The following is a 26035-nucleotide window of genomic DNA, read 5'->3' on the forward strand; positions in this document are numbered from 1 at the left end:
AGTATTTCAGACCAGAACAAGGGTCTGTCTCTCTTTTAGGTACACCCCACTGTGTCAAACCCAACTACCCTGAAAGTTTAGCATGGGTTAGTTTCTTCATGAAAATTAGGACTAAAACTGCCTTGCCAGGAAAGAGAAACCTATGAGGAGAAATGAAATGAAGTAAACAGTTCAGTAAACAGACTGTTTAATCAAGACTTTATTGAAGACACTTCAGAAGTTTATGTACAAAACAACATTCCCACCCCCATATCAGGCTGTTAGTCACCCACTGGGAACAAAGCAAGTGCCTGGTGTACACTGGCAACCTGGGGACACTCAGAGTTTGCCACAGAATTCACAGAACTACCAAACTGCCTTGGTTTAGAGCTGGGCAATTTCAGCCTTGGCTCAGTTAGAAACAAAGGAAATCAAAGGAGTTTTTTTTTCTGGAGATAACTGAGCATACTAGAGTCTGACAGCCTACACTGGCCTTATTCTGAGGTCAGGTCATTTAATTCTGCAAAGAGCCAGAAGCCCACTTTGGGTTTGGAAGTGAAAAGGAACCACCAGCCCCTGGATATAATTTGCAGGTTTGAATCCATTTCAGAGGGTTCCAGAAGATGCCCATCACCAAGAGCACAGTAGCGTTTGCAGGAAGCATTAGTGCAGAGCAGAGCAGAGCAATACCAAGTGAAAGACTCAGCCACTTTGCTTTCCAAATACACTTACAGAGAGGCTGCGTGTCAGACTGGCTATTTGAACAAGCGTGTCAAAAAACCCTAGAGACACAGACAAGAGTGGCAAGGTTAAATTGTGACTGATGAGCTGTTCCTGTAGAGTTCTGTGTACTTCTACCACGGCAGAGTTTCCCCTTGCCAGTCCAGGAAAGAACCATTTTCTTTTTCACCAAGACGGTCCAGAACAGAGAGAATACCTGGGATAGCCTCCTGCACCTGCATGGGAGCCTGGAATGAATCAAATGTAGGTCATTACTGGGAATATCCTGCAGAAGAGAATTAAATGTATTTAAGGAGGTTCTAGAATGAAGGAGGATGTGTTTTAGTGTGTCACAGCACACAGAGGTGTGCAACCAAAGGGTTGGGACAGCAAGGGAGCCCCACTGTCACATTTCCAGCACTGACACTCACCATGTTTCCTCCCATGTCTGTTTGAAGCCAGCCCGGGTGCAAGGAAATGCAGAGAATTCCATCCGATTTCAAGTCTGCAGCGAGACACCGGGTGATCATGTTCAGTGCAGTCTGCAGGAATGGAAACCACCTATTAATATGCTGCTTATGAGCCTTGAGCAAGACTTCAAGCCCAGCTGGTAGGCAACTCCCTTCCACCCTGTGGTCTCCTGGCACAGGAAGAGGCTCTCAGTAACTCATCCAGACTTTCTAGGAACTCTGAAAGTTCTACCACCACAAACTTACTGCTGAAAGATGAAACTAAGTTGTAATGGAAGATAAAGTAGCATTTGAAGCACTTCAGGAGCTGTGAGGAGAATAATATTGACATAAGGACTGTGTTTTTCTACACTAATCACTACACAAACATTCATTTACTTCTGAACAGGGAAAACAAGCATTTAACAGCTTATGAGTAGGTGGTGTAGGAGAAACTGTATATGTGTGATCCTGACTATCTGTACAAACTCAATCTCTGGATGTGAGAAAACTAAAAATCCCACCTGTCACTAACTGACATCATCACATACAGGTCAGCACACCTATTGATGAGTTTCCTGCCTGCTCTCTCACTTGGATGGGAGAGGAACGCAGCTAATGGAACCCACACTCAATGGCATCAGCTCTTCCCTGAATGCCAAATCCCTCAGGAGTGGATCTGTATCAGAGCAGGGATTTGGGAGCCTGTTCTCCAGAAGTTGCTGCAGGTGCAGTGTTCCACAGCTCCCATTTCCACCCGCATAAAGAGCACTTTTTGTGTCCACAGAGGGGCTGGACACCTTCCTAAGGTCAGCTTGGTCTCCACCTGCCCTCAGCCAGACAGCACAGCCCAGGGGCCCACAAACCTTTGCTATCCTGTAGGGATAGACCTTGAGGAACATCTCATTTGCCTGGACGAGCTGCATGGAGGCAGCAAGAGAGGACATGTTGATGATGGCAGCTCTGTGACAGCCCATTCCAGTGCCCAGCTGTGCTGCCTTCCTCAGCAGGGGGAGGAATGCCTGTGAAAACCAGAGATTGCTTTAATTTGGTAATTTGGGTTGGAATTGAATCATTCCCTCATTCAAAGCAGGAATTCCAGCACAGCTCTGTGCCACCAGCACAATGTGGTGATGGCTCCTCAGACCCAGTGGCCGGAGGAAACTTTCCTCCAGCAGCCTCTTCACCCACCTGCCATGCAGTGATTGCACACCAGGTGTACAAACAGCAGCTCTGACTGCTCTCCAGACAGGCAGGTCCATGTCAGAACTGTCTCTGTGCAGTTCCAAGGGGACAAATACCTGGACAAGTCCAGCTTCACTAGTGGGAAAGCTCCAGATTAAGCCCATCCCTCCCAGTCCTTACTTTGGTGACCATCAGCTGGGCAACAGTGTTGGTTTCGTAAATGGTGAGCATGGTCTCTGCTGTGACCTCCTCCAGCGAGGCAAGCACATTGATGCCAGCGTTGTTGATGAGGCAGTTCAGGCCTTTGTCTCCCACAATTTCTTCCACTTCCTTGACCACTTTCTTGATGCTGTTCTCACAGACCACATCTGCACAGAGCAGGCAGGAAGAGCCCCAGTGAACAGTGCAGGGTTCAGGGTATGCCTCGCACGAGTCAACCCGTGCCACACCAAAGCTGAGGCTCAGTGGGGACATTTGGGCAGCACACAGGTGAAAATGCACAGATTTTACATCACTCAGGAGACTAGTTTTTTAAGGTGCACTCACCTAAGCTGAACAAATTCCTGTACATAGAAATAAAGCCCTTTACTCACCCAGTTGCAGGAGCTTGATGTTGCTGTATTGCTTGCTAAGCTGCTGCAGTTCCTAGGAAGAAGAATTTTTTTTATTTTATATATCTATACATATATTTAAAAAATACATATCTCCATGGCTATTACATAAATCACTTTGAATTCTGCACCTCCAAAATTGCAGCTGAAATATTTTCATTATTGGACTGAAGGCAGTGATTCTCCTTTGTTTTCCAACCTGCTGAGCAGCTTTCATAAGAGCCAGATCAAGAAATTAGACTCTTCCCCTGCTTAGTCCAGATTCCAGTGTGCTGGATTTTTAGTGGGATATTTCTCAGTTTTAGTGCTCAGTTCTCAGCATTCCAATAAAAATCCAGTGCCTCCACAATTCTGTAAGAAAAGCATAATTCTCCTGAAGCTCAGCTAGTGCTGGACATCACTTCAGGGCAACAGGAACGCTTTTAAAAAGCCATTTGGAATTCCTATTTGCAGGAAAAGTTCCCCAGCAGTTTCCCCTGGGGAATTCTGTTTCCCCAGCAGCCTTGTTAGCGTCAGTTCTTGTAAGCAGAGGTGAAGCCCACCATGAAATCAGTCCCAGGCACAGCCACTGTCCAGGAGAACAGTTCCCTCCCTGCTGGAACTCACCCATCTGCCTGTCAGCACAGCAGGCTGGTGTTCCTGCAGAAATCCGTGCTCTCCGGTGTTCCGGCTGCACAAAGTGTGTCCAAATTGAATTTATGGGCCCAGCTGGAATACTCAGGTTTCTGTGCCATGAAGCCAAGTGGGAAGTGGCCAAAGACAGCAGATGGATTCCATATTCCCAGTCATGTTCAGGAGACACAGCAACCTGGCCAAACATTCCAGCCCCAGCAAATCCCTTTATTTAGGAGCCCTTTGGGAATAGGGGTCAGGAGGGCAGGTTTGGAAAGAATCCTTCTCTGCCCCTTGGAGACACTTTAGGGACTCTGTGTCCTCTGACAAACTGTAATGGATCACATCTTTTATCTCACATCAGACCCTGCAGGGTTCTCTCCAGGCTTGTTTGGGAGATTTGTTCTCCCACCGAGGCCAATCTACAACTGCAGTTAAGGCTGTTAAGGGGAGGGGGAAGGAAAAACAAGTCAGAAGCACAAAACCAGAAGACATTCCTTGCTTTGGACAGGGCTTGGTGGGACAGATTTCCATAAATTAAAGGCCCAAAACACACTGTCTTGTTTCCTGATAGTCCAGGATGAAATAGCTCTACCATGTCAAGGCCTGCAGTAATTCTGTGCCTTTGGACTGTCACTTTCAGTTTGACAGTATCACTTAGTGCATAATAATCTCCAGGAGCACTCTGGCTTCTCAAGGTTTGTCCATTTATTTATAGTTCATTTATTTATATGCTTTACTCTGCAAAGAAATGAGCTACTGACTTTTGCTGAAAGGCCAGAGCTGCTTTGAGTAGCAACAGCAACTGAGAGGCTTCTGAAGTGAGTAAGCAATATTTTCAGTTAAGAACTCAGTTAAGTTCTCCAGTACCATAGCATGAAATTACAATAGCTGCATGCAAATTAGGTTTAAAATTCAATGGGTTTTCCAGTTAATTACTTAGTTAACAAGTGACTCCCACTTCAGGGGTTTACACTTCTGAGAAGCAGCTCCCAGGCACAAAGCTGATCTAGACAGCTTTGGTCTTGAAGAATGTTACACCTGATATAAGCTGAAAAATCCAGTTAGAACATCTAAAACTTGCAGGAAAGCCTATTTCTCCCCTCCTGTGACTGGAAGGAACATGAGAGAAGGAGGACTGAGACAAGTAGGTACAGCCAACATATCCCAGCTAAGTAATTTTTAATTAGTGTGCTGTGACAGATAATTTAAAATAAAACAAGAAAAACAAAACCCAACAAAAAGCCACAACACAGCCCCCTAACACTGTGTTTATTTAGCACAGTAGCTGTAGAACTGCTCTACACCTGAACAATCACCCCTGAGAATCAGCTGGTAGGGAGTCCAAGACAAGAATGAAACTCTGATTAGCATCTGTTGTTTCCTGCTTGCCGTTTTTTAATTACTATTAACAAAGAGTCAGCCTATTCTGATTTAAACAAGATCCTCTGGAACTCAGGGCTCCAGACACAGACTCATCAGCACACAGGGTATTTATTGCTAGATTTCAACCAAGAATGTTTTGTTGTCTTTATCATTTAGCAAGATTTACTTTGCCTTCTTTATGAAAGCATTATCCACTTCAGTTACAGCTCTTGGAAAGGGCCTGGCCCCACTCAGCCAGTTGGAAGCAATCAAGCCAAACAAACACAGCCTTCGGGCAAGATAAAGGTGCTTGGGAATCCTTCACCTTATCCTGCTTGCACTCGGGACAAAGCCAGAGGTGTATCCTATTTTTCTGTGTCCCTCTGAGACAGCTTTTCAGTATCACAGTGTACAGCCAGCTCACTGTTCAACCCTGGAACAGCTTCCACAGCAGTGCCCTGACCCACAGCTCTCTCTTACTCCTGAAGAGCCAGACCTCACTGCTGTAGGAAGTGTAAAACACGTCCAGGAAAAAAAAAATACAACTCTGCAATAACCCAAAATTAGAAATACTTCAAGAATGCCCTCTCTGATATATATTCAGAAATGCCCCCTTTGCCTGATAGATCTGGTGCACATATCACTCAGCTGCTCTTTCCAGTTGCAAACCACATGGCTAAAACATGTGTTAAAGGGAAAAAGAAGCCCTAAAGCTGACAGAGACAATGAGCAGAGAGCTCCGTGTGTGACAAGGGAACAGGCACAGTTTGTAACAGAATCTCCTGCTTCAGAGCAAGGAAAACTGCACATTAAGCCCTGGAAGCTTCCCAGAGTTCTGTAGAGGACTCGAGCAGTGAGGAATTTGTTCACCTGGGAACTCACTCGCGCTGTGGGGAGAGCAGGAGAAACAGGAGATGCTCCTGTGCAGATTCCACAGCTCAGGGCACCACAGATTTATTCACCCCGTGGCCATCGCCTCCTTCCCCCATCACACAGAGGTCTTCAGGGGCTGTACCATTTTTAAGTGCAGTACTTTAGGGCAGAGTTTTTCCCTTTTATGGGAAAGCAGGATGAGGGAAGAAGGAGCAAAGAAGAAAAAAAGGAGTGTGGGGAGAATTCCAGCTGGGTCCATGAGTCTGTGCTGGCTCCCTGGTAATGACTGCACTGGGGTTGTGCCCATCTGGACAGCAAAGACGGGACATCATGATTATTTCCCAGGAGATCTGTAGCTGCTCCCACTGTCAGCGCTGGAGCAGCCCAAGAAAAGGCAGATTGGAATCAAGAGTGTGGCTGGAGGAGTCTCCCTCCGATGGTGCTTTTCCAGGAGGGGCAGTGGTTATCTGGCTGCCTGCGGGCCTGCTGCACGTTATCGTGTGATCTGCAGCCCATTTGTTAGGCAAATGTTCTGGGGAGGCCACCTAGGAGCTCCTCAGCCCCAGAACTCGAGTTTTCACAACTTCTGCCAGCACAGACTCACATGCAAAAGCTTGCAGCTGTTCAGCATTAGCCCAAGGTTAGGGAGTTAGAGGAGATGTGCTGCTTTTCCTGGTAAAGGGAGGAAAGCAGTCAGACTTCCCCAACATCTCTGGAAAGGCAGGTCTTTAGGGGCTTTTCTCTGGCCACTGTTTGGAGGGCTCAGAAATATTCAGTCATCACTCTGCTGAGAGAGTCTTGCCCAGGGTGGAAGTGCATTTGCCAGCAGCTAAGTGTATTTAATCACTTGTCATCTAAAAACTGGAAGATTATTTTTAAGAGCCTTTTAATTTAAGCTCTGCCCATCTCCATTCTGCAACAGGAAAACGCTGCTCTGACAAACCAGATAGCAGAATTTAGAGGAACTGTCCAAAGTTGCCGTTCTCCAGGTTCATCCTTTCAAGCAGGAGAGGAAGTGGGGGACAATTAATTTGTATCAAGGAGGATTTTTCATGTGGTCAACAAAAGGGAAAAAATAAAATTAGACCACCTGAATTGCTGTCAGGAGAAAAAGCACTGAGCCTGGTGTGCAGAGAAAGAAAAACTCCCTCAACTTCACAGCCCAGTGTGCACAGCCAACAAATAGGTCTGTGCCCTAAGCTGCCCTAAGTTGAGCCAGCAGTGCCAATCCCTGGAGAGCATGAACCCATGAACTCTGGGTGTTCAAAATTTGACTGGAAGTTCAGAGACAGCAAAGGTTCCTCTCTGAGAAAGAAAAAAATTAAAAATGACAAGAAAATCACTGAACCTTTACCTTTCCTACCACACTCAGCAGTACTGCCAGGCTGGAGTAAAGCTTTGAGAGCAGCAGCTGAATTTGGTGCTCCCATGACCAAGATTCCCAGAGCTGGAGGCTGGAGCAGGTCTGTTCTCGCCCTCTGCCAGCCCCAAGGACCAGCAGCACAGTGGGAACACTCTCAGAGGGTCAGAAGGATTTGTGCCAGCTCTATGCATTGCAGATGGGGCAGATAATGCTGGTGAAACCACTACAATACCTTTACTAAAGATTTCTCTTCCTTGTGGAGTTTCCAAACCCATCTGTTAGAAATCTGCTTTCAGCTGACTGCAGAGATTTCTATTGATGTCCTGCCAAAGCACAGCACATGGCCTAGAGGTCCTTACAAAGAACAAAAACCCACCCTCATCCACCAAGGACAAAACTTGCCCCCCTAAAAAATAAAAAAGCTCAGGATGCACCCATGTGGCCAGCAGGATCACCACTGGGGTGGCTGGAATGTGGCTCCTGGCCAGCTTCCTGCCTACAGGAGACGACCTGCCAGAGGCTTTCCAGGTTTCTCCTGCCAGCGAGGAGTGACCCAGACTCTCGCCAGACACATTGCACTGCCTGAAGGCTGCTTCATCTTCCTATGCAGGTTTACAGCCTTTTTGCTCCAGATTTTTAAATACTGACCACACAAAATAAAATCCCAAAACTGCTGAGTTGTGCTGAGATTTGCCCGTGTACTGCTTCCCAGGGAGCTCTTCCTGTTGAAGGAACTATTTCACTTCTCCGTGTAATGGATCTGAGACCATTATGATGAAAAATCATAGGGGCCAGTTGGTGAAAAAGAGAAAGAACCTCCCTCAGCACTGGCTGAAGCAGCTTCAGGACAAACAACCACGCAGGGAGATTTCAATCTAACACAGGTCAGATGTCTCTGCTGCTTTCCTGTGCCACTACTACACCGGGCTCTTGTGCAATCACTCGTAGGAAATAGGGCTGGGAGCGGTGCCAGCTCGGGTAACAGGAGTTAAAAGGGAACAGAATGGAGTGAATTTCTGCTCAGGTGGTGCCAGGAGTGTCTCAGGGGGAGCCGCAGGGAAGAGCAGCCCAGAAAGGGAGCTGTGCACCTGATCCCAGCCTTGCTGGGCTGTTTCTCTGCATTTTCATTCAGAAATACCCTAAATGTACCATTGTGGTGGAGGTATTTGGGGGGGGGAGGGGGGGGTGTGATGTTTTGTTTTGGTGGTTTTTTGTTTTGTCTTTTTTAAAAATTGAGATATTTTCCTTCAAGTTTCATAAGTACCTGCAGAGCAGCATCAGCTTCTGGAGAAGCAGGGGTCAGACTGCAGATGTTACCTGTCCCACATCCTGAGCAGCACCGTTTAGGGGTTTTTTGTAGCTAAGCAGTAAACAAGCTAAGCTGTGTTTGGTCTATTGCTAGGACAGTGTGGTCACCGTCTACGGTGTGGTCAATCTGTATGAAAGGAACCAAATCCCCCAGAAGGAACAGACACAGGAGCTTTGTTTGCTTCCCTCTGCACGTGCCACGGAATTTGCCTTCAGCCTTGCTTGAAGTAGGGGAGACGCAGGAATGGGGCTGTGGGTATCAATTCTCCTTCCAAATGTCTGGGCCATTCCAGAGGGGTTTGAAATAGTCGCAGGGCTGAGTGCTCCGCTTCCTGCAGCTCTGGAGCACCGCAGGGAAGGAGCAGAGGGATGGGTACCTGTGTGTGTTTCTGTGCTGCCCAAATTCCCCCTCGCCGAGGAGAGCCGAGATCAGCCTAGACATGCTACAGGGGACATTGTTGGGCACAGAGTGACTGATCACCCTCAGCGATTTTCCTCCCAAAAGTTCGAGGCGTGTGTGAAATTTGTCTGGCAGTCTTTTATAGGAGTTTTGGGACGGGGCCGTCCCCAAACTGCTGCGATGCTGCAGCAGCAGAGACTTGGGCTGAAATGGGAGAGAGAGGGCTGCAAGTGGATCCACGAGCAGCAGGTAACAAAAGCTCCTGTTTCCAGCAGAAACTCTGACCCCTGCCCAGCCAGGACAGCCACTACGAGAAGTGTTTAATTCATTGCTTATTTGGTCTTTCTCACTTGTTGCAAGTGCAGCGGAGAAAAAGAGGCAGACAGGGCAAGAGGCTCCTGCTGGGGACACAGACACGCCGTAGAGACAGAGAAGGAAAGCTGTGGCAGGTCCCACGGGAAAGGTTTCTGAGGGATGATGGGCTGCCCCTGCAGGGCTCCAGGCCGTGCAGATCTGGAGAACAGGACAGACATCTCCAGCAGCAAATCCAGCGAGAAACTCGGGGATGAAAAGAAGCGTTGGAGATGCTGCAGCTGCCCGGCCGTATCCCGCTCGCTCTCCTCCCGGGAACGCTCCGTATCATCGATAAACGCCAGCTCCAGCCCCGGGGAGCTCCTCGGTATCGGCTCCACCCGGCCCGGCTCCTACCCCGGACGGGAGCTCAGTCCCGGCTCCATCCCAGCCCGGGCTCTCGCTGCCGGCACAGGGATGCTCGAGATGATTCGCGCTTCCAAGTGCCTTCTCCTCCCTCCCGACGCCTTTACCCCACTCCGGGGACCCCGGGCGCCCCCGCACCGCTTACCTGCGCCTTCTCGGGGTAGCGGCAGGTCGCAAAGACCAAATCCGGGGAGGGGCTGGCGGCTGCGAGCCCCCGCACCAGCCCCAGGCCGATGCCTCGGCTACAGCCGGTGATGAGCACGGAGCGGCAGCGCGGCTGGGCCATGCTGCCTCGGCCCGGTTCGCTCCGCTCCCGGCGCTTCCCAAGCCCACGCGGTTCTCAACCTGCGCTGTGCGGAGCCGGGCCCGCCGCCCCGGGCCCGCCCCCGCCGCGGCGCCGCCCCCGCCCGGCTCCGGGAGAGAACGGGCTCGCAGAACGGCCGGGGAAGGGGAATTGGCTCTTCCCCCTCCCACCGCGACCCGAGACTGTCCCGCTCCCGGCTGGTACCCAAATCCTGCTCCACGAACTTCAGAGCCCTGCGGGTGACAGTGATGGCCGCAGAGCAGCCCCTGTCCCTTCTGACCCTCATTTATCGGCCCCACAGATCGGGACAAGGCTAAAATCGCTCCCCCGCGGCAGCCGGGAATGGGCAGAAGGAAAGGATTCAGCTCTTGGACGGGGGGATGAAGCAGAGGCAGGAAGGAACCCCCGTTTTTGGACTCTCCACGTTCCTGCCAAGGGCTGCTGGGGGTGTGCACTGTCGTTTCTCTCCCTTCCTCACCGTGCATGACCTGGTCCTGGAAATCAGTACAGGCTCCTGTCCTTAGCTCATCCTCACCCTGTCCCCTATGACTGGCATGTGCCTTCTCTAATCAAGAACCTATTACTGATCTGCACAGTCATGCAGAAACTGTTGGATGGAGGTTTAAAGGCTTTAATTACATCTGTAAGCATAATATTGCTCTTTTTTTAAAAAGATCACTACACTTTTAAAACTAATTTCATCCTGCTAGAAGGATAGGCTCTCCCCTCATACTTGGGAAACTGAACAAAGATTGGGTAATTTAGAAAAATTCTGTAGAAAAGCCTCAAACAGCTGAGTCTGCCTTGTTTCCCTTTTGTTGGTTTAATTCTAAATTCCTACAGCAGCTCCAAAAATGTACAGGATTGATATATATTAGAGTATTGCTGCTGGATCGCTCAGGTTTGATGTTCCCATGACATTCCCAGGGGAGATGAAGATGACAAAATCCTTCCAGACATTTCTCCTACCTCAGACAGTGTTGGCTGTGAGCAGAGCTGAGCAGGGGCTTCCGGAACAGCCTGGATTCCCATTCCCTAAGGCTGGGGGAAAAACTCATCCCTGTGCACACAGCAGCTGTGGCAGGAAGCCAGCAGCAAGGCTGCCCTGGATATTGATACCTGTTTTTCTCTTTTCTTCCAAATAAAGCTCCATTCCAGCAACTTCTGTCTCACAAGCAGCAACACTTCCCCCGGTGCTTTAATCCATTACCTTCCTTCCCACAGAAGGTTTCAGAACAATTTCCTTTGCGCATTACCACAATTCTGGTGGGGTTGGAAAACCTTTTTAAAAATCCCCATCAAGCTAAAACTGCTTAGTGACCTCTTTGTGCTTGGGATGTTGGCACAGCTGGAATTTTACACAGCAGGGATTAGCAACCTCTAGGAAATAATCCTTTGGGCTCTCACCTGACAAAGCTTTGGTGGCCAAGCCTCTGCAGAGGCAGACAAATGCAGCTCTGGCAGTGAACTTACTGCTTCGTGAACCGTTTTTGGGAAATTGAGGATTTTTTTCCCAGGAAGGATGGGGTGGGTGGCCAGAGCAGGTAGGAGATTTTATCTGAGGAAAGAGCAGGTGGGATTTATCTGAGGAATGCAGATCAGCACGTGGCCGAGCCTGTAGCGTCTTCTACCAATCAGGTTTCAGTGTTGACCCTTCAAAGCAGAACATTTCTCAGAGCAGAAGGAATTGCAGGTAAACACCAGGAACAGATCAGAGACCAACCTGAGGTCCTGATGACTGAGAGCCACAGTGGAGTCACCAGAGATTAAGAAAACAAAGCCTTAACTCACCTGAAGGGCTGAGAGCTGTCTACACACACAGATGCACATGGGGCTTTTTATTTCAGGTGAACTCCTGCCAGCTCCTGCCCTGCTCAGCAGCAGCACTGACTTCCTCCAATGTACCAGCAGCTCCCACACCAAACCCACCACAGATGTTCAGCCACACCAACATTTTCACCCCTCAAGAACTGGCACAAAGCCCAAGGGATGGGATTCTCCCAAGGCCCAGCTGTGCAACCTTCAGAGGTCAACCCCAGCGCTTCCTCCTTTGTCCAGGTGAGGAGGCCCAGAGCAAACACAGCTCAGGAAACTTAGCTGGGACCTGCCAGCTACTCCTGAAGTCAGAGAAATGCACTTTCCACCTCAAATCTTTATGGATCAGGGGATTTTAGGTTTGGTGCCCAAAATTCCTGCCTCTAAGGGAATGGCGATTCCAAGTCTTGTATCTATTGAAAATCTCTTAAATTTGCACCAATTTCTTTCTTTATGAGTAGGCACAAGTGGTGTAGCTCATAAGAAACTACTCTCAAGTGAATGTAATAGAAAATCAAATACTTTAATGAAATTAGGGAGCATGAGAGTAACAGCTCAGATATACCACTAGAACTGATACTACTGGGCTGTGGGGCTCTGCTAATTGGTTTTTAAATGCTCTGTTCATCAAGCATGCAGACTGACAAACTACGAATTCTTCAGAGTGTCAAAGATCCTGAGTAAAGAATTTTCAACCACTTCAAATGGATATATAGGAAATGTCTTCCAAGCTGGTGGCCTGCACACAGCATTGCACAGATAAAAATATACTACTCTCAATGCACAGAGCTAAATACTTTCACATTTATCAGAATTTTCTACACAAGTCTTTTTTGATAGAATTCAAGTTTTGAATTTTCTGTATATATCTTCACCTGTATTAAACAAATGCTTATTTACATTGTGGGTAAAGTGTAAAGGCTAGGAAGGCCATTTTCCCATACTGTACTGTAACACTGCAAAATATATATACACAGAGAACCTAATATAGGCAACAGGTAAAAAAAAAGTCACCTCCCACCTGTACAACATCATAGAGCCAGTATGAAAAGAGGATGTTGTTAGCACCAAAGCACTCCCAGGGGGCTGAGGAGCTTTCCAGTTCCACAGGTGTAAGAACTGCTGGGCATAGCATTCCAAGGATGGGCCACGGAGCTGCTGCCTGCAGGAATGGAAGTCCCAAACACTGCACTGCATTGGGGATGGAAATCACTCAAGAGCAAGGGGCACCAAATGAGGGCGGACAGTGACACCCCAGCACAGGGCACTCCTGATATCACTTCCTACCCCATCAGTCTTTCCTTTGGATTCATAGATGAGCACAAACCGCTGGCAGAACACAGCTCAAGCCACGGGTGCTTCAGGAGCCAGATAAACCCTGATACTGCACAAGCCACCGGAAGCAAGCTCTGCTGGCAGAGGGAATTCTGAGGGAAGCAGCCCTGATTCACCAGTGGCATCAGATGGAATTCCTGAGGGAAGCAGCCCCAGCTCACCAACTGTGCCCGGGTGCTGGAGGGAAATCCCTCAGAAAGCAGCCCCAGTGGGCATTCCCAGCTCTGTGCTCAGGTGCCAGAGGGGATTTCCTCAGGAAGCCATCCCAGCTCACCAGAGAGAATTCCCACTGGAAGCAGCTCTGGGGCTCACCAGCAAGAACTCCCTCTGGACACAGCCCTGGGGGTCACCAGCAGGAATCTCCTCGGGAAGCAGTCCTGGAAGCAGCTTGGGGGCTCACCAGCAGGAACTCCCCTGGAAGCAGCTTGGGGGCTCACCAGCAGGAGCTCCCCCCAGAAGCAGCCCTGGGGCTCACCGGCGGTGCCGGCTGTGCCCAGGGTGTTCGCGCTCGTAGCGGTGCCCGGCGCGCTCGTAGGAGCGGGAGCGCTCGTGCCGGTGGTTCCGGTAGTAGTGGCTCTTCTTCTTGTACTTGCCCGAGTGGTCGGAGCGCTCACGGGAGCGGCTGCGGGAGCGGGATGAGCTCCGGCTGCGCGACTTGCGCGCTTTGTGCGTTGAGTATTTGTAGTCTTTGGATTTCTTGTAGCTCCGCACCTTGGAGCCCTTGTACCCGGAGCTGTGGTTGAATTGCCTCGGGGGAGAATCACTGCGGCTCCGCGAGCGGCTGTGGGATTTGGAGCCGCTGGACGTGGAGTAACTCTCACTTTTCCTACACAAAAAGGAGAGGAAGAATGATTTTCTTGAATTTTAAGAACTTCTTTCTGTATTTTGCTGTTCAGTACCCCATGAAAACTCATCTTGTGTCTTAAGCCTCCATCTGGCTACTGTAAAACACTGATTTTTTAGGAACTCTTATCGCGTTCTCCAGCTTCAGGTACAGTAATACTGTGAACACCCACACCCGGAGTAACACACTCCTGGGTCACCTCAGCCTCTTAGTGATGATTATCAGAGCTGGCACTGGGAAACTGGAGACTGGGAGGGACTGGGAGCACACCCTACCTGTGCTTAGGGGATGCAGATCTCGATGGTGACCTGGAGTAACTCTGATCTCTGCTACCACTTCGACTCCTGCTCTCTCTTCCCTTCTGGACACTGCCAGAGACAATGAACAGTTGGTTATTTTGTTTCAAGAACTCATGGGAGAAAAGCAGCTGCTTCCTTATAAAACCATACCCATTTACTGGGCTGTTGGAGCTGGTTCTCTTGGCTCCCTCAGTTTTCCTTTTAGCATTCTTCATGGCCTGCACAGGTAGTGGTGAAGGTTTATTCCCTTTAACCTCTTTTGGAGACTCTGCAAGAAGAAGCCTTTGTTATCTCTTTGGAAAGTACCTGAAAGGACTTCAGTCTCCCCTCACCCCATGTCTACACCAAGCAGAGCTGCACAGCTGTGCTTTGCACACACATCCACCCACAAGCAGATCTGAACAAGTTCACAGGAGGCAGAAACCCATCTGAAACATTTCTGCCGAAGTGTTGAAGTAACTGCAAGAAAAGGCAGAAAACCACCCTCCTTTCCTTGCCAATTATTCAGCATTGTTTGAAAGGTAAACTGGGGAAGAAGATGGTGAATGTTGTCTTCTAGGTGAGACAGACTGGAAACTTTCAACCAACAAATTCCCCACCCAACATCCCAAAATGTTACCCCTGCCAGAGCACCTCTGCTTCAAATATTGCTTTAGCACAACATGCCAGTGGCAAGGATTTGAGTTTATTGCCAAATCCACATAAAAGCAAATCCCTGGCCTATATGGGTTTAAACTAGTCTTAATTTTGGACTAATTTGATTCTATCTGATTTTAAAATTTGATTTTATCTGATTCAAGAAATCACAAAGTTACAATTCTATTCAAACCCTGCCAGTTTAGTAGTGCTAGAAGCCATCTTAAAAAAATCCCCAACAAGCCCCAAACCACACTAGTAAATGCTTCCCAAAAGGATAAATATACATGAACGATGTGAAAGAGTTCCTAAAAATGACTTATCCACCATTTACCATTTTTTGGGATAGGGGAGAATCCTGATGTGTTATCCAAGCTTGGAACTCCCTCGGGTACCAGACCTTTAGCTTGTGCTTTTGCCTCTTCAATAGCCAATTTCTTCTTTTCTATTTTACTTTCCAGATCAGATAAATCCACCTGTGAACACAGGAGCATTGCTTGTGAGAAATGAATTTCCTGGTTACTCATTCCCAGGGAGGGGAATGAAAATCGAAGGAGTCCCAGACAGTGACTGCTCTTTGTTCACTTCCAGGCTTGCAGCTGTGGTTTCAAACAGGGTCAAATTTTCCAACTCCTGCTCTGAGCTGCAGCCTTTACTTGAAGGCTCCCAACATGAAAAAGAACCAAACCTTTTTCCTTGTGTAGAGCTGCAAGATCTTTAAGCAAATTTCTTGAATTTCTTCCTCCGTTGCTCCAAACAGTAAAAACCAATGTGGGCGATTTGGAAGTGGGATCTGAAAGGGAGAGAGAGAGAGAGACAAAGTTCATATTTCTCCTCCTGTTAAAAGGCTTGGAAAATAAACCCAAATCCATGGAAGTGTGGCTCACCTCCAGTGTCCTGGCTGCCAGGTAAATGCAGGCACAGGCAATGCTTTCTGGCTGGAACCTCACAAAGACATCTGTTCTCAGGCTGTCATTCATATAGTTCCTGAAAAACAGGAGAGCAGGAGGTTGCAAGGCACTGCAAAACTCTTTGGGGCTCTTTTTTTTGGTTTTGACTTGGTTTTACATCTACAAGGGCTATTTATTTCTGCATTCAGTTACTAGACTTCAACATGACATTCCTGTAAATCTACAGAAAAGCTGAATGATTTTACTGATACAAAAATAAAATAAATAACTAAAAATAAATCCCTCAAGGGGAGGGATGTGTGACAGAAACAAAGTCTGACTGCTGAAAATTCAGTGGTGAGAAGAGAACCAATTTTAACTTCACTTTTGCTGCTGGATCTCTACTGGCCTGCTCTCATGCAATAAACAAGTTATTTTCATCAAGACAACATACAGTGTGCTGAGAAATACTCAGTTATAGAATTTTAGGTTCACATGTTCCCCTGAAATAGGGCAGAACCAGTGTCTGGCAAAAGCTGCAGCTCCTGGAGCAGTTCTCCCATGAAATGCAGTCCTCTTCAGCACAGGTCAGCTTCCAGTGGGATTTAAGGGTCCATCTCCATCCAGAACAGATTTCTTTTTGATGCAAAAAAGTCAGCCACAGGAGAAATCAGGGTGTTTGGAAACATCAGTTCGGGAGAACAGTCAGTATTCAGGCAGATCTCCTCTTTGGCACATGAAATAAGGTTTCCAAATTGTCCCATTTGAGTAAGGTTGCTTAAAATGAATATTCACAGAATGAGAAAACTGTAAAATATTGCACATATTCCAGTCAGTACACTTAAGCATTATGTTGTTAAATCTTAAATACACAAAGTAAATGCCTGTGAATCTGTCAGCTGATGTGATTTAGAAGATCTAGACTTGGGAGCACATACATCAGTAAAATATCAGATGGAGAAAAACTAAAGCAAGACATAATAAAAATCCTTAAAATAATACTTTAAAGTAATAATTAACCATATGGGTACCCAGTATACAAAGATTCGCTGACCCCCAAAATATCCAAAGCAGAGACCACAGGCCAGGCACCTGCAACATTTACAAGGACAGAGAGGAGGAACTGGAATCCCAGGAGTTCCCAACTCCCACCTGCCCCAGCTGTCCTCAATTCTTATTTACACAAAGAGCAACTGCTACCCTGAAAAAGCAACATTGAGCACCAGCTCATCTTTCTGGGAGAAAGGAACTTCTAAACCTAGTTCTTGTCCCACTACAAAGAGAGCACAAACTTTTTGGCCAAAGAAGTGATAAAGGAAAGGGTGACTTCAAACATCTGAAAGGTACAAAGCTTTTTTTCTGATTTGTCAAATTGAGAACCATGCCAGCTTCCAAGTTTGGCCTCTTCCCTGTGGGCTCAGTCAGACACAGGAGGAAATGAATCTTTGTCACAATAGCTTAAGAAAGAGGTAATGTTGTAAAAATGCACATGTCAAAGACCAGTTATACTGGATACCCACCAGTTTTGGGTACTGGAAGCAACAAACATGAGCACACAGATGTGATATTGTAACGTCTAACCCCTTTCTCAATTGGGTTAATTCCCTCCCTCCCCATCACCTCCCCTCCTCCCACAAGCAGCAGATTCCTGGCAGTCCAAAACTCCCATTCCACTGCTCCATGCAATGCTTCTGGGAAGTGCCTCTAAATACTACATTTTGTATCCAAGCTTCACACATATACTAGTTTACAAATGGAAACTATCCATTTTTATTCTTGTTAATTCATCCCTTTTTAAGATCTAAACCCCTACTTAATTTGCCTTATCATGTAAGAAACACATCACATTATAACAGTTAAGAGAAATAGAACATTAAAACAAAAACTTCAGAACTTCAACACTCAGGTTATCAAATATACAAACAATCAAAAAATGCAGTGAAAAATAAAATTATAAAGCACAAGAAGCAGTTGGCCAGTTACTCTACTATCATGTATATACCACCTGTCTAGAGCCAGCCTTCTCTTTGGAGAGCTTTGGGTTGACTGAAGACGGCAGCTATCCCTGCACCATGGGCAGCAGAGGAGAAGTCTTAGTCACTTACCCTCAGAGGCTACCCTTTGATCAAAAGAGTACAGAAAAGAAAAGTCAAAACTGGTTCTCTACACACAGGTCACAGTACCAGACAGTTCAGTCAGCAGAAATATGGTCTTTGAATTCACTAAAGGTAGCTTTTTTTTAGACCATTGGTATTGTTAAAAAGCATTACGGTTTAAAAGCATTATTTGGTGAAGTTAAGGACGTGGAATTTTACAGAAGCTTCCCACCCCCAAGCAAATATTTATTAAATGAGAGCAATAAGGCAGAGAACATTTATTGGAAAATATGAATCCAGGCTATCCATCTATCCAGTCTTAGAAGCTGACATCTTGCATTATCCACATAGATAAAAGAAATTTATCTGTGCTGAGGTTTTGATATACCTGGAATCAAGCTCAGGACCTGGGAAAAGCCATCTCCCAGCACTGGGAACAGACTTGAATTACACCCAAGTTTTCCCTGAAGAACAAGAACCCAAGGGAACAACTCTAAACACACCCAACCTTTTCCCTTCAGCTGGAAAGTGAGAGCAGAGAGGAGGGAAGTGAGATGTCAGGGTGGAAAGCTACCTTACCATTAAAACTGTGCCTCGAACTTAAGAGGCCGCTCAACATTTGGGAAGTAGTTTGGGGCACACCAAGGACAGTGGAGCTGTCTGAGGTGGCCCCAAGCACTGCTGAGCAGTGCTGCCCAGTGCCTCAAGTGACATATTTCTGCTACTGCCCCTTCTGGTCTCTTAGAATAAAGAAAATCAACTTACCATGAGGTCTGGACCAGGTGTTGGTTACGTTCACATTCTAATACCTGAAGGTACATAACGATTATCTGGAAGATATGGGTTATTGAGTTATTAATAAGCATCTGGAGAGCCACATGCTTATTTCAGAGGGACATCCATGAGGCATCTGTGATCCTCTTTCAAGGCCTAAAACACTCCACATGAAGTGTTTGCACCATCCCCAGTGTTTATCCACGCCAGCTCTGACCTTCCGAGCCCTTCCATCCTGCCACTCAGCCAGGCCTTGTCCTCACCTGGGTTTGATTTTGTTCTCCTAGACACCTCACAAATCCTTTTTTAGCTGCAGCCTGGGAGAAAAAGCTGCTGACTGCAATCAGCAGTGAGGGAAGTTGGCAGTGCTTGCAGAGAACAGACAACACTGTGCCATGGTTCATTCAGTTCTGAGGGTTTTTCCTTTGGTTTGAAAGGAAAACAAGGCTGCAAAGAGGCAGAATAATGGCAAAATTCACCCCAATTAACAAGCTACAGCTGCCCTCTGGGGTAGATAACAGAAGGAAATCCTGAAGGTCAAGAAGCTTAAAAAGAATGCTCTGAACAGGAGTTTTTTTAGAGGAGAAAAGAGCAAGATCCCAAATTGTTTTGGTACAGAAATAGGAAGTTCTTTGACCAGTTAAGGCAAAATTTAAATATTTGAGGTAATTGTATCTTTCAAGTGTCATACACTCTGACCCTTGTTACTTTTATACTGAGCCTTGTCTCCTTTCTAGCCAAGCCTGAGTGTGGTTTTAACACACTGCAAACACTAAACTGGCACACAGAGCATTAATACCTCAGCACATTCCCATCAGGAGTGATCGTGACAACCCCGGGCCTCCAAACTCCTCCCTACTTAGAGATCTAAGTTCAGGGGATATTTTCTACCACCAAAGCTACCTACTGATCCAATCTGCCTTCGAGGAATACTGAGCACCTGCATCCACCTCGCCGTCACTCAGCAGTGATACGAGACCAATTAGTAAGAGTCTCTTAAATGAGAAAGAAAACATCAGGATGGTAAGAAACTAATCTCACTGAATTCACTGATTATCATGTGCAGTCCAAAGAGCTTCCAGGCAGCCTCCTCAAAGCTTTACAGAATATGAAACATTGGTTATATAGTGAATTTATAAAGTACAAACCTTATGAGGGTGCTTCACATGAACACAAAATCCCAACTCCTTCAACACTCTTCTTTCTGCCTTAATTATTTGATTCTTCAAGTTCACGTATTCTTGATCCAATATCAGAGGCACAGGTTTTCTGCAAGACAAGGTCAAACTCACAAGATGATCTTCTTAATCCCTACCGAGACTCAGGTTGAATTGTGTAAAAATAAAAAATATTATTATTTATACCATCAAAAAACTTATTTATTAAAACAGGTCAGCTCACTTCATGAGATCCCTTCAAAATAATCCCTGATTTATGAAACGGGGAATGATGCTGTCATGAAGTTTAATAATTAAAACACAACACAGATAGTTCAGATTATTCTGAATTCTCAAGCTTACTTTTTCTCCCTCAGGTGTCTCAGGCGATGGAACACATTGATCACATCCCGAATGCGTCTGGGGGCTTCCTCAATTTTGGATGCCAGATGAACACAGGCCATGGACACATGCTGAAAAATAAGCATAAAATACAATATTTTACACAGTATATCCATTTCAGTTCAGGAATTGAGCTCCTTCAACATCTTAAGGAATAGTGAAGGAAAAAATGTGGAATAATAAGAAAAAACTAAATACTTGACAAAAATCACTATTAAATAGCTTTGTAAAATCATGTTGCTCTATAACTGTAATCTCCAGACCAGTTCCTAACACTGATCACATCTCAGATGACTACTTGCCAAGAGAGATCAGAAGATAAATATAGCAACAAATGTAATTTAATGCCTTCTTACCTCCATGGAATGCTTCACGAAAGACTTGGTATAAAAAAAACGCTGGAATAGCACCTGTCCTGTAGCCATAGCCACCTAAAAAGTGGACAATAACAGGGGATAATGAACAAAACTACCAATTCCTTAAGACCCAGAAAATTAATTAAGCATGGGAGGAAGTTCAAGGGTATCTAAAGAAAACTAGAATTGCTACTTAAGTAATTAAGTTGCCCAAAATGTTGTCAACACTGGAAAAACTGCCTACAAGTCAAATACAGACAGCAAATCTCAATTTTCTTGTATAAAAAATGTGAAAAATACGCTCTCAGTTAATAAAACTTATAAAAAAAGCAAAATAAAAAAAAACGCAAACCAAATAAAATTTAAAGTTACAAAAGTATGCCAGAAAAAAAATTTGCTTCTAGGGCGTGGAAACAGGGGGCATCTAATAACGTCATGATTTGCACATATTTGAATATACTAAGACTCGATCGCTAGAAGGTGCCTGGAAAATTTTACGCTCAGAAAGCAACGAGGCTGTTTAGCCCAAAGTTCTCCGGGAAACAAAACCTTCCCGAGGTCACCAGGACTCCAAAAGAGTCTTCAGAAATCCGTCTTTACACAATCCCCGATCCGCATACGGGGGCGGCGGAGGAAGGCGCTGACATCCCCTGCTTCCGGCACGCAGCGGCCGGGAGGGCCGGAAAGGCCCGGGACGATCCCCGAACACCGGGCGGCGCCGCGGCCTGCCCGGCCATTAACTACGGGGCGGCCCCACGGCCTCCCCGGCCACTAACCGGGAGATCGAGGGCTGCACAAACAAGGGCCCAGCCCCGCTGAGTCCCGGCCCTCTCCCTGCCTGCGCCCAGCCCCACCTGCGGCAGCCGCAGAAGGATCCCGGCCGCCTGGATGAGCTCGCAGCCGGTGACGCGCAGCTCGGTTTCGGTGTCAGGGTCCAGGCCGCTGCTCATGGACGGCGTGAAGCGCAGCGTGTGCTCGGGTAACAGGCAGTTCTCCAGCGTAATTAGCACGCCCGAGTACAGCCGGTCGCCGATCAGCACCGCGCCGGGACCCGGCACTGGGGCGGGAGCCGCGCCGGCCGCCTGAGGGCCCGCAGGGCCGCCGCCTCCTGCCGCCGCCGCCATTTTGTGCCGACGCCTCGCTGGCTCCGCGCTCCCTCTCCTTCCCCTCCCCGCATCCGCCCGACGCCGATTGGTGGAGCGCGGCGGGGCCGCGGCCGCTGATTGGCGTGAGGGCCGTGACGCACGGCGCCGTCCGGGCAGCGCGCGGCGCGGTGACGCAGCGCTCGGGAATCCGGACAGGGCGGGGCCGCCGCAGCACGGGCCGCGCGGGGGCTGGAACTGAGCGCTCACCGAGCGTCTTTGTTTACTCCGTAAAAGAACAGACTATGTGCGTCCTTAACTTGGGGCACACCGAGGTTCATGTGTGTTGGGTCTCCCCCGTGCAGCGCCAAATTTCACCACACAAATCGTTTCCCCGTAGAAGCGACCAACTAAAATATGTTTATTATCAAGTCCCTAACAGAACAGGTTATGTATGTCCTTCAGTTGGGGGCCGCTGGGGGCTCATGTCTGAGGGCTGACATCTCCCTCACACTCTGGCCTGTTTTTTTGCTGTGCAGCGCCAGAACTCCCCACAAAAATCGTTTATTCAGAGCAATTACCAAAAAAATACCTTTCTTAAGTTCTTATGTGTGTCCTTAACACAGGGGCCATGTGTGAGGGTGGGGATCCTACCTTCCCTCCATCCCATGGCTGTATTTTCCCAATGTAGTGCCAAAATTGACACAAATTGTTTCCCCATTGCAGTTATCAATAAAGATGTCTTTATTTAAAGCCCTTAAAAAGTACAAACTACGTGTGTCCTTAACACCCAGGGTCCATGTGTGAGGGTCAACATCTCCCCATCCCAGCTGTGTTTTCCCCATTCAGCACCAGAATTCACCACACAAATCAGTTTGTTTGTTTTTTTTTCTAGTAGCAGTTGCCAAAAAAAAAAAATAGCTTTATTAAGTCACTGTATGGCCTGACCCCTAACCTTGAAGTGTGCTTTTAATTTAACAGGTTTCAGTGACAACAACACAGGGAAAGAAAGCCATCAAGAACCTTCACACCCACACAATCCTTAGAGGATTTGTTCCACATTCTCCATTTCAGCAGCAGTCCCACAGCAGGTTTGCTTCACAATCAAACCCCTGTTTCTAAAACATACATACAGACTCTGATATCAATAATGGTGGTGCACAATACGTGAAAATATCCCCTCTGGTTCTTTTCCATCTCCCAGGGCAGCCAGGAACCCTTCCTGTCTCCTCCTCTGGGCTAAGGCTGCCAGGGACTTGAATGTCTTTGGCTCATAAATAGCCAAGTCAGCCAGAACTTTTCTGTTCAGCTCCACCTGGGTCTAAACGCAAGAAAAATTGTTGGTTAAGGACTGTGCTTTTTAGGAATGACACCGCAATGGCTTAATCTCTATTAAATATAAGGAACACTCTTTACTGTTTATATAAACACTCTTCATTAAGTGTCATTAAACACTCTTAAGGCTTAAGACCTGAGGTCTTAAGGCAGATTAACTTTTTTCTGCACTGTGCAATCTGGAGCTGTTAAAGACTGTCAGACACTCCCTGGCCATGGATGTCTCATTAACCCATCATGTAAAAATTATTTACAGACTTTATAATTTTTCTGGTAGAAACCAAGAACTGAAGAAAAATCTCTAATTTTGCTCAAGGCCACATGTTCCAGGTTAAGCCATGGCATCTATTTCAGCTCGAACAAATTAAAACAGAATTAACAAATTGAAAGAAATTTCCAGTGTGTTTTAAAAACAAGGGACAATGGCACCAAGTATCTGCACTCTCCACGCTCCCTAAATCACACAAATAGTGAAAAGAATAAGGATTTCTTAGGTTTTTGGGCTTTTTGCTAATCCAAGCTTTGTATTTTTAAATTTCTTGAAGTAAAAGGAAAAGCAGCTGTCACTGAATGCCCATAAAAAAGCATTTTAAAAGCCTCATTCCTAAGTTTTAGGGACAGAACATGAAGTGGAGCCCCAGTGTCCACCAGGATGAAAGGGAATAATCCATATAGGGAAGAGAAACAAGTTTAGGGCAGAACGCAGTTCCTGAAGTGGATGAAACTGCTTTCACAAGCAGAAAGCCTTTCATCACTCTAATTAGTAAGTAACTATCCTCCAAGCCACATCCTTACCTTGACCAGGTTGCTTATGAAGGCTGGGTACTTCAAACCATGTTCAAGGGAAGCTGCTTCAATTCTTGTAATCCAGAGCTGAAGGTGTAAAAATTAATATATTGCATAATAAAATACTTTAAAAGTAAACCCTTTGCCACACTGGTCTGCTCACACTTACTAAATATAACATTTTCATAGGAATGAAAAGAAATATTTGCTTTCCATTCTAAATATTCCATTCATGGAATATCCTGAGCTGGAAGGGACCCACATGAACATGACCCAGGAAAATGCTGCCTTGGACTCCTACTTTTCACCCACTGGAAGGAAACCCTCCAGTAAAAAAAGCAGCTGTTTCACTTCTGCCTTCCTCCCATTTTGATGTTTCCACCCAATATTTTGCTCTTTACCGCTCTGAGGAATCTCTTCTTCTCCCTCCTGGCCTTGGTGGACCTCACAAAAGCCCTGCGGACACTCCTCACTGCCAGCTTGTAGCAGCGGTTCTTCCTGCCACGAAAATGCTGGGAAAAAAAACAAAACAGGATGGTCTTACTCAATTAGATTTAAAGATACAACACTAATAAAGCTCATTTGTATTCACAGCTCTCCATAACAAGGATCACTGAACCCTTCACAAGCACCCCCTAAGCCTTCAGCTGGCACATAATGAAAATATTCTTTCCTTGGTTTTTATCCTGGAAAACCTGAAGCTAAGGAGTTGGAACAGGGTGGAAAAATCCCAGTCCAGCCGAAGCAAAACCAGGCCTCACTTTGGGCTGTGGCTCTGTGAGAAAGACAATCACAAAATCATGGTCACTGCTTTCACCCAACCCTGAATTCACATATTTATTCTCATTTCTGAGCTCCCCTCAGTTGTGTCTGTATGAGCACAGGGATGGGGCAGGAGCCTCTGATTTGTCAAAGAACTGCCCAAAGAAAAAAAAAAAATATTAAAAAAAAATAAAAATTCTGACATCCATCTAACATAACACAGTGCTGCACCATAACTGGTACTGTGGGCAGCTTGGATGCTACAATACCAAAATATTCTCACTTCCTTCAACTTTTTCCATTTCAGTATTACGGCAAGATGTACAACCTAGGATGCCCTTGAGAAAGATTCTTCCCTAGCCTCGGCACAGTAGCTTCAACTTCAGCAGAAATCCCATTTCAAAATGCACTTGAGAACAAGGTTAATTTTTTTGCCCCAGCTTCTTTACCCAGTAAAACAAACAAAATAAAAAAAAAACCACTCAAGAAGGAAACACAACCAGCACAGCCTCCAGCACTCTGTATTTAATTAAATACAGATCAATTTACAGCACGAGACAACCACAGAATCGCAGAACGGTCGGGGTGGAAAAGGGACCTCCAAGAGCACCCAGTGCCTCCCACGGGCAGGGCCACGTCCCACCACCCGCGGCTGGATAGGGCTTGGAGCAGTCTGGGCACTTCCAGGGATGCAGGGGCACCCCTGGCTTCGGGAGCCTGCAGAGGGCAGGGCAATGCGGGGGTTGGACAGGGGGATGCAGGGACGCCTGGGGGCGGCCCGGGGAGCCCGCACTCACCCGCGCGTACTTGAGCACCTCCTGCACCCTCCAGAAGCGCTCCGAGAGGCGGCTCCGCAGCCAGCGCGCCGCGCTCAGCACCACCATGGCTGGGCACGGAGCCTTCCGGGGCGGCACCCGAGCCTTTCCCCGCTGCTTCCTCCAACCCTGCCCCCGCTGCTTCCTCCGATCCTGCCCCCGAGCCTGCCCGGTCCTTTCTTCGGTTCTTCCTCCGGTCCTTCCTCTGATCCTTCCCTCGAGCCTTCCCCGTCCTTCTTCCGGTCCTTCCCCCGAGTCTTCCCGGTCCTTCCCCCGATCCTTGCCCGTCGTTCTTCCAGCCCTTCCTCCAGTTCTTCCCGCTTGTCCCGATCCTCCCCTTGCCCTTCCGCCAGTCGTTCCCCTGTCCCCAAACCTTTCCCCTTTTCCCGGATCTTTCCCAGCCTTTCTGCCTCCCCCGGCCCCTCTCCCGCACCACAGTGGCTTTTCTCAGTGCTGGGCATCTTTTGCCCCGGCCTGAGGATGGAATATCCTGAGTTGGAAAGGACCCACAAGGATCCAACCCCCGGCCCTGCCACCCCCAAAAACCCACCCCGTGCATATTTGGGAGCGGTGTCCAAACCCTCCTGGGGCTCTTGGGGCTGTGCCCATTCCCTGGGGAGGCCGGGCAGTGCCCCAGAACTCTGCGGGAAGAACCTTTCCCAGAATCCAACCTAAACCTCCCCTGGCACAACTCCAGCCGTTCCCTCAGGTCCGTGGTCACCAGAAACATTCACCCTCTGAAGAACCTTTACCTGATCCCAGCCG

General features: G+C 47.3%; 3 protein-coding genes across 10 annotated transcripts; all 3 read right to left on the minus strand.

The window, feature by feature from the left end:
* Positions 1-191: 191 nt before the first annotated feature.
* Positions 192-12068, minus strand: LOC131587349 (C-signal-like). 6 transcript variants are annotated; one of them, XM_058855128.1, is made up of 6 exons: positions 9728-12068; positions 2927-2978; positions 2514-2701; positions 2015-2170; positions 1131-1241; positions 192-935 (listed from the first exon to the last, which is right to left on the minus strand). In XM_058855128.1, the coding sequence occupies exons 1-6, from the start codon at positions 9866-9868 to the stop codon at positions 834-836; spliced, it is 750 nt and encodes a 249-aa protein (XP_058711111.1). In that variant the 5' UTR covers positions 9869-12068; the 3' UTR covers positions 192-833. The 6 variants fall into 6 exon arrangements, with proteins under 6 accessions (XP_058711111.1, XP_058711110.1, XP_058711115.1 ...); XM_058855127.1 differs by having other exon boundaries at positions 192-947; XM_058855132.1 differs by lacking the exon at positions 9728-12068 and adding an exon at positions 3487-9688 and having other exon boundaries at positions 192-947.
* A 137-nt stretch (positions 12069-12205) lies between these two features.
* CCNL2 (cyclin L2) lies at positions 12206-21870 on the minus strand. Of its 3 annotated transcripts, XM_058855104.1 has the most exons (11): positions 21345-21870; positions 20491-20565; positions 20096-20205; positions 19724-19844; positions 18567-18631; positions 15703-15802; positions 15504-15608; positions 15150-15291; positions 14330-14447; positions 14156-14248; positions 12206-13862 (listed from the first exon to the last, which is right to left on the minus strand). In XM_058855104.1, exons 1-11 carry the CDS (start codon positions 21612-21614, stop codon positions 13508-13510), a joined length of 1554 nt encoding a protein of 517 aa, XP_058711087.1. In that variant the 5' UTR covers positions 21615-21870; the 3' UTR covers positions 12206-13507. The 3 variants fall into 3 exon arrangements, with proteins under 3 accessions (XP_058711087.1, XP_058711089.1, XP_058711088.1); XM_058855106.1 differs by lacking the exons at positions 19724-19844; positions 20096-20205; positions 20491-20565; positions 21345-21870 and adding an exon at positions 17711-17824 and having other exon boundaries at positions 18567-19708; XM_058855105.1 differs by lacking the exons at positions 19724-19844; positions 20096-20205; positions 20491-20565; positions 21345-21870 and adding an exon at positions 16160-17824 and having other exon boundaries at positions 18567-19708.
* Positions 21871-22296: 426 nt separating this feature from the next.
* On the minus strand, positions 22297-25534 carry MRPL20 (mitochondrial ribosomal protein L20). The gene is made up of 4 exons (XM_058855139.1): positions 25253-25534; positions 24095-24205; positions 23703-23780; positions 22297-22893 (listed from the first exon to the last, which is right to left on the minus strand). Exons 1-4 carry the CDS (start codon positions 25337-25339, stop codon positions 22717-22719), a joined length of 453 nt encoding a protein of 150 aa, XP_058711122.1. The 5' UTR covers positions 25340-25534; the 3' UTR covers positions 22297-22716.
* Positions 25535-26035: the final 501 nt, after the last annotated feature.

The sequence above is a fragment of the Poecile atricapillus genome, chromosome 22 (assembly GCF_030490865.1).
Source record: "Poecile atricapillus isolate bPoeAtr1 chromosome 22, bPoeAtr1.hap1, whole genome shotgun sequence".
Classification (NCBI taxonomy): domain Eukaryota; kingdom Metazoa; phylum Chordata; class Aves; order Passeriformes; family Paridae; genus Poecile; species Poecile atricapillus.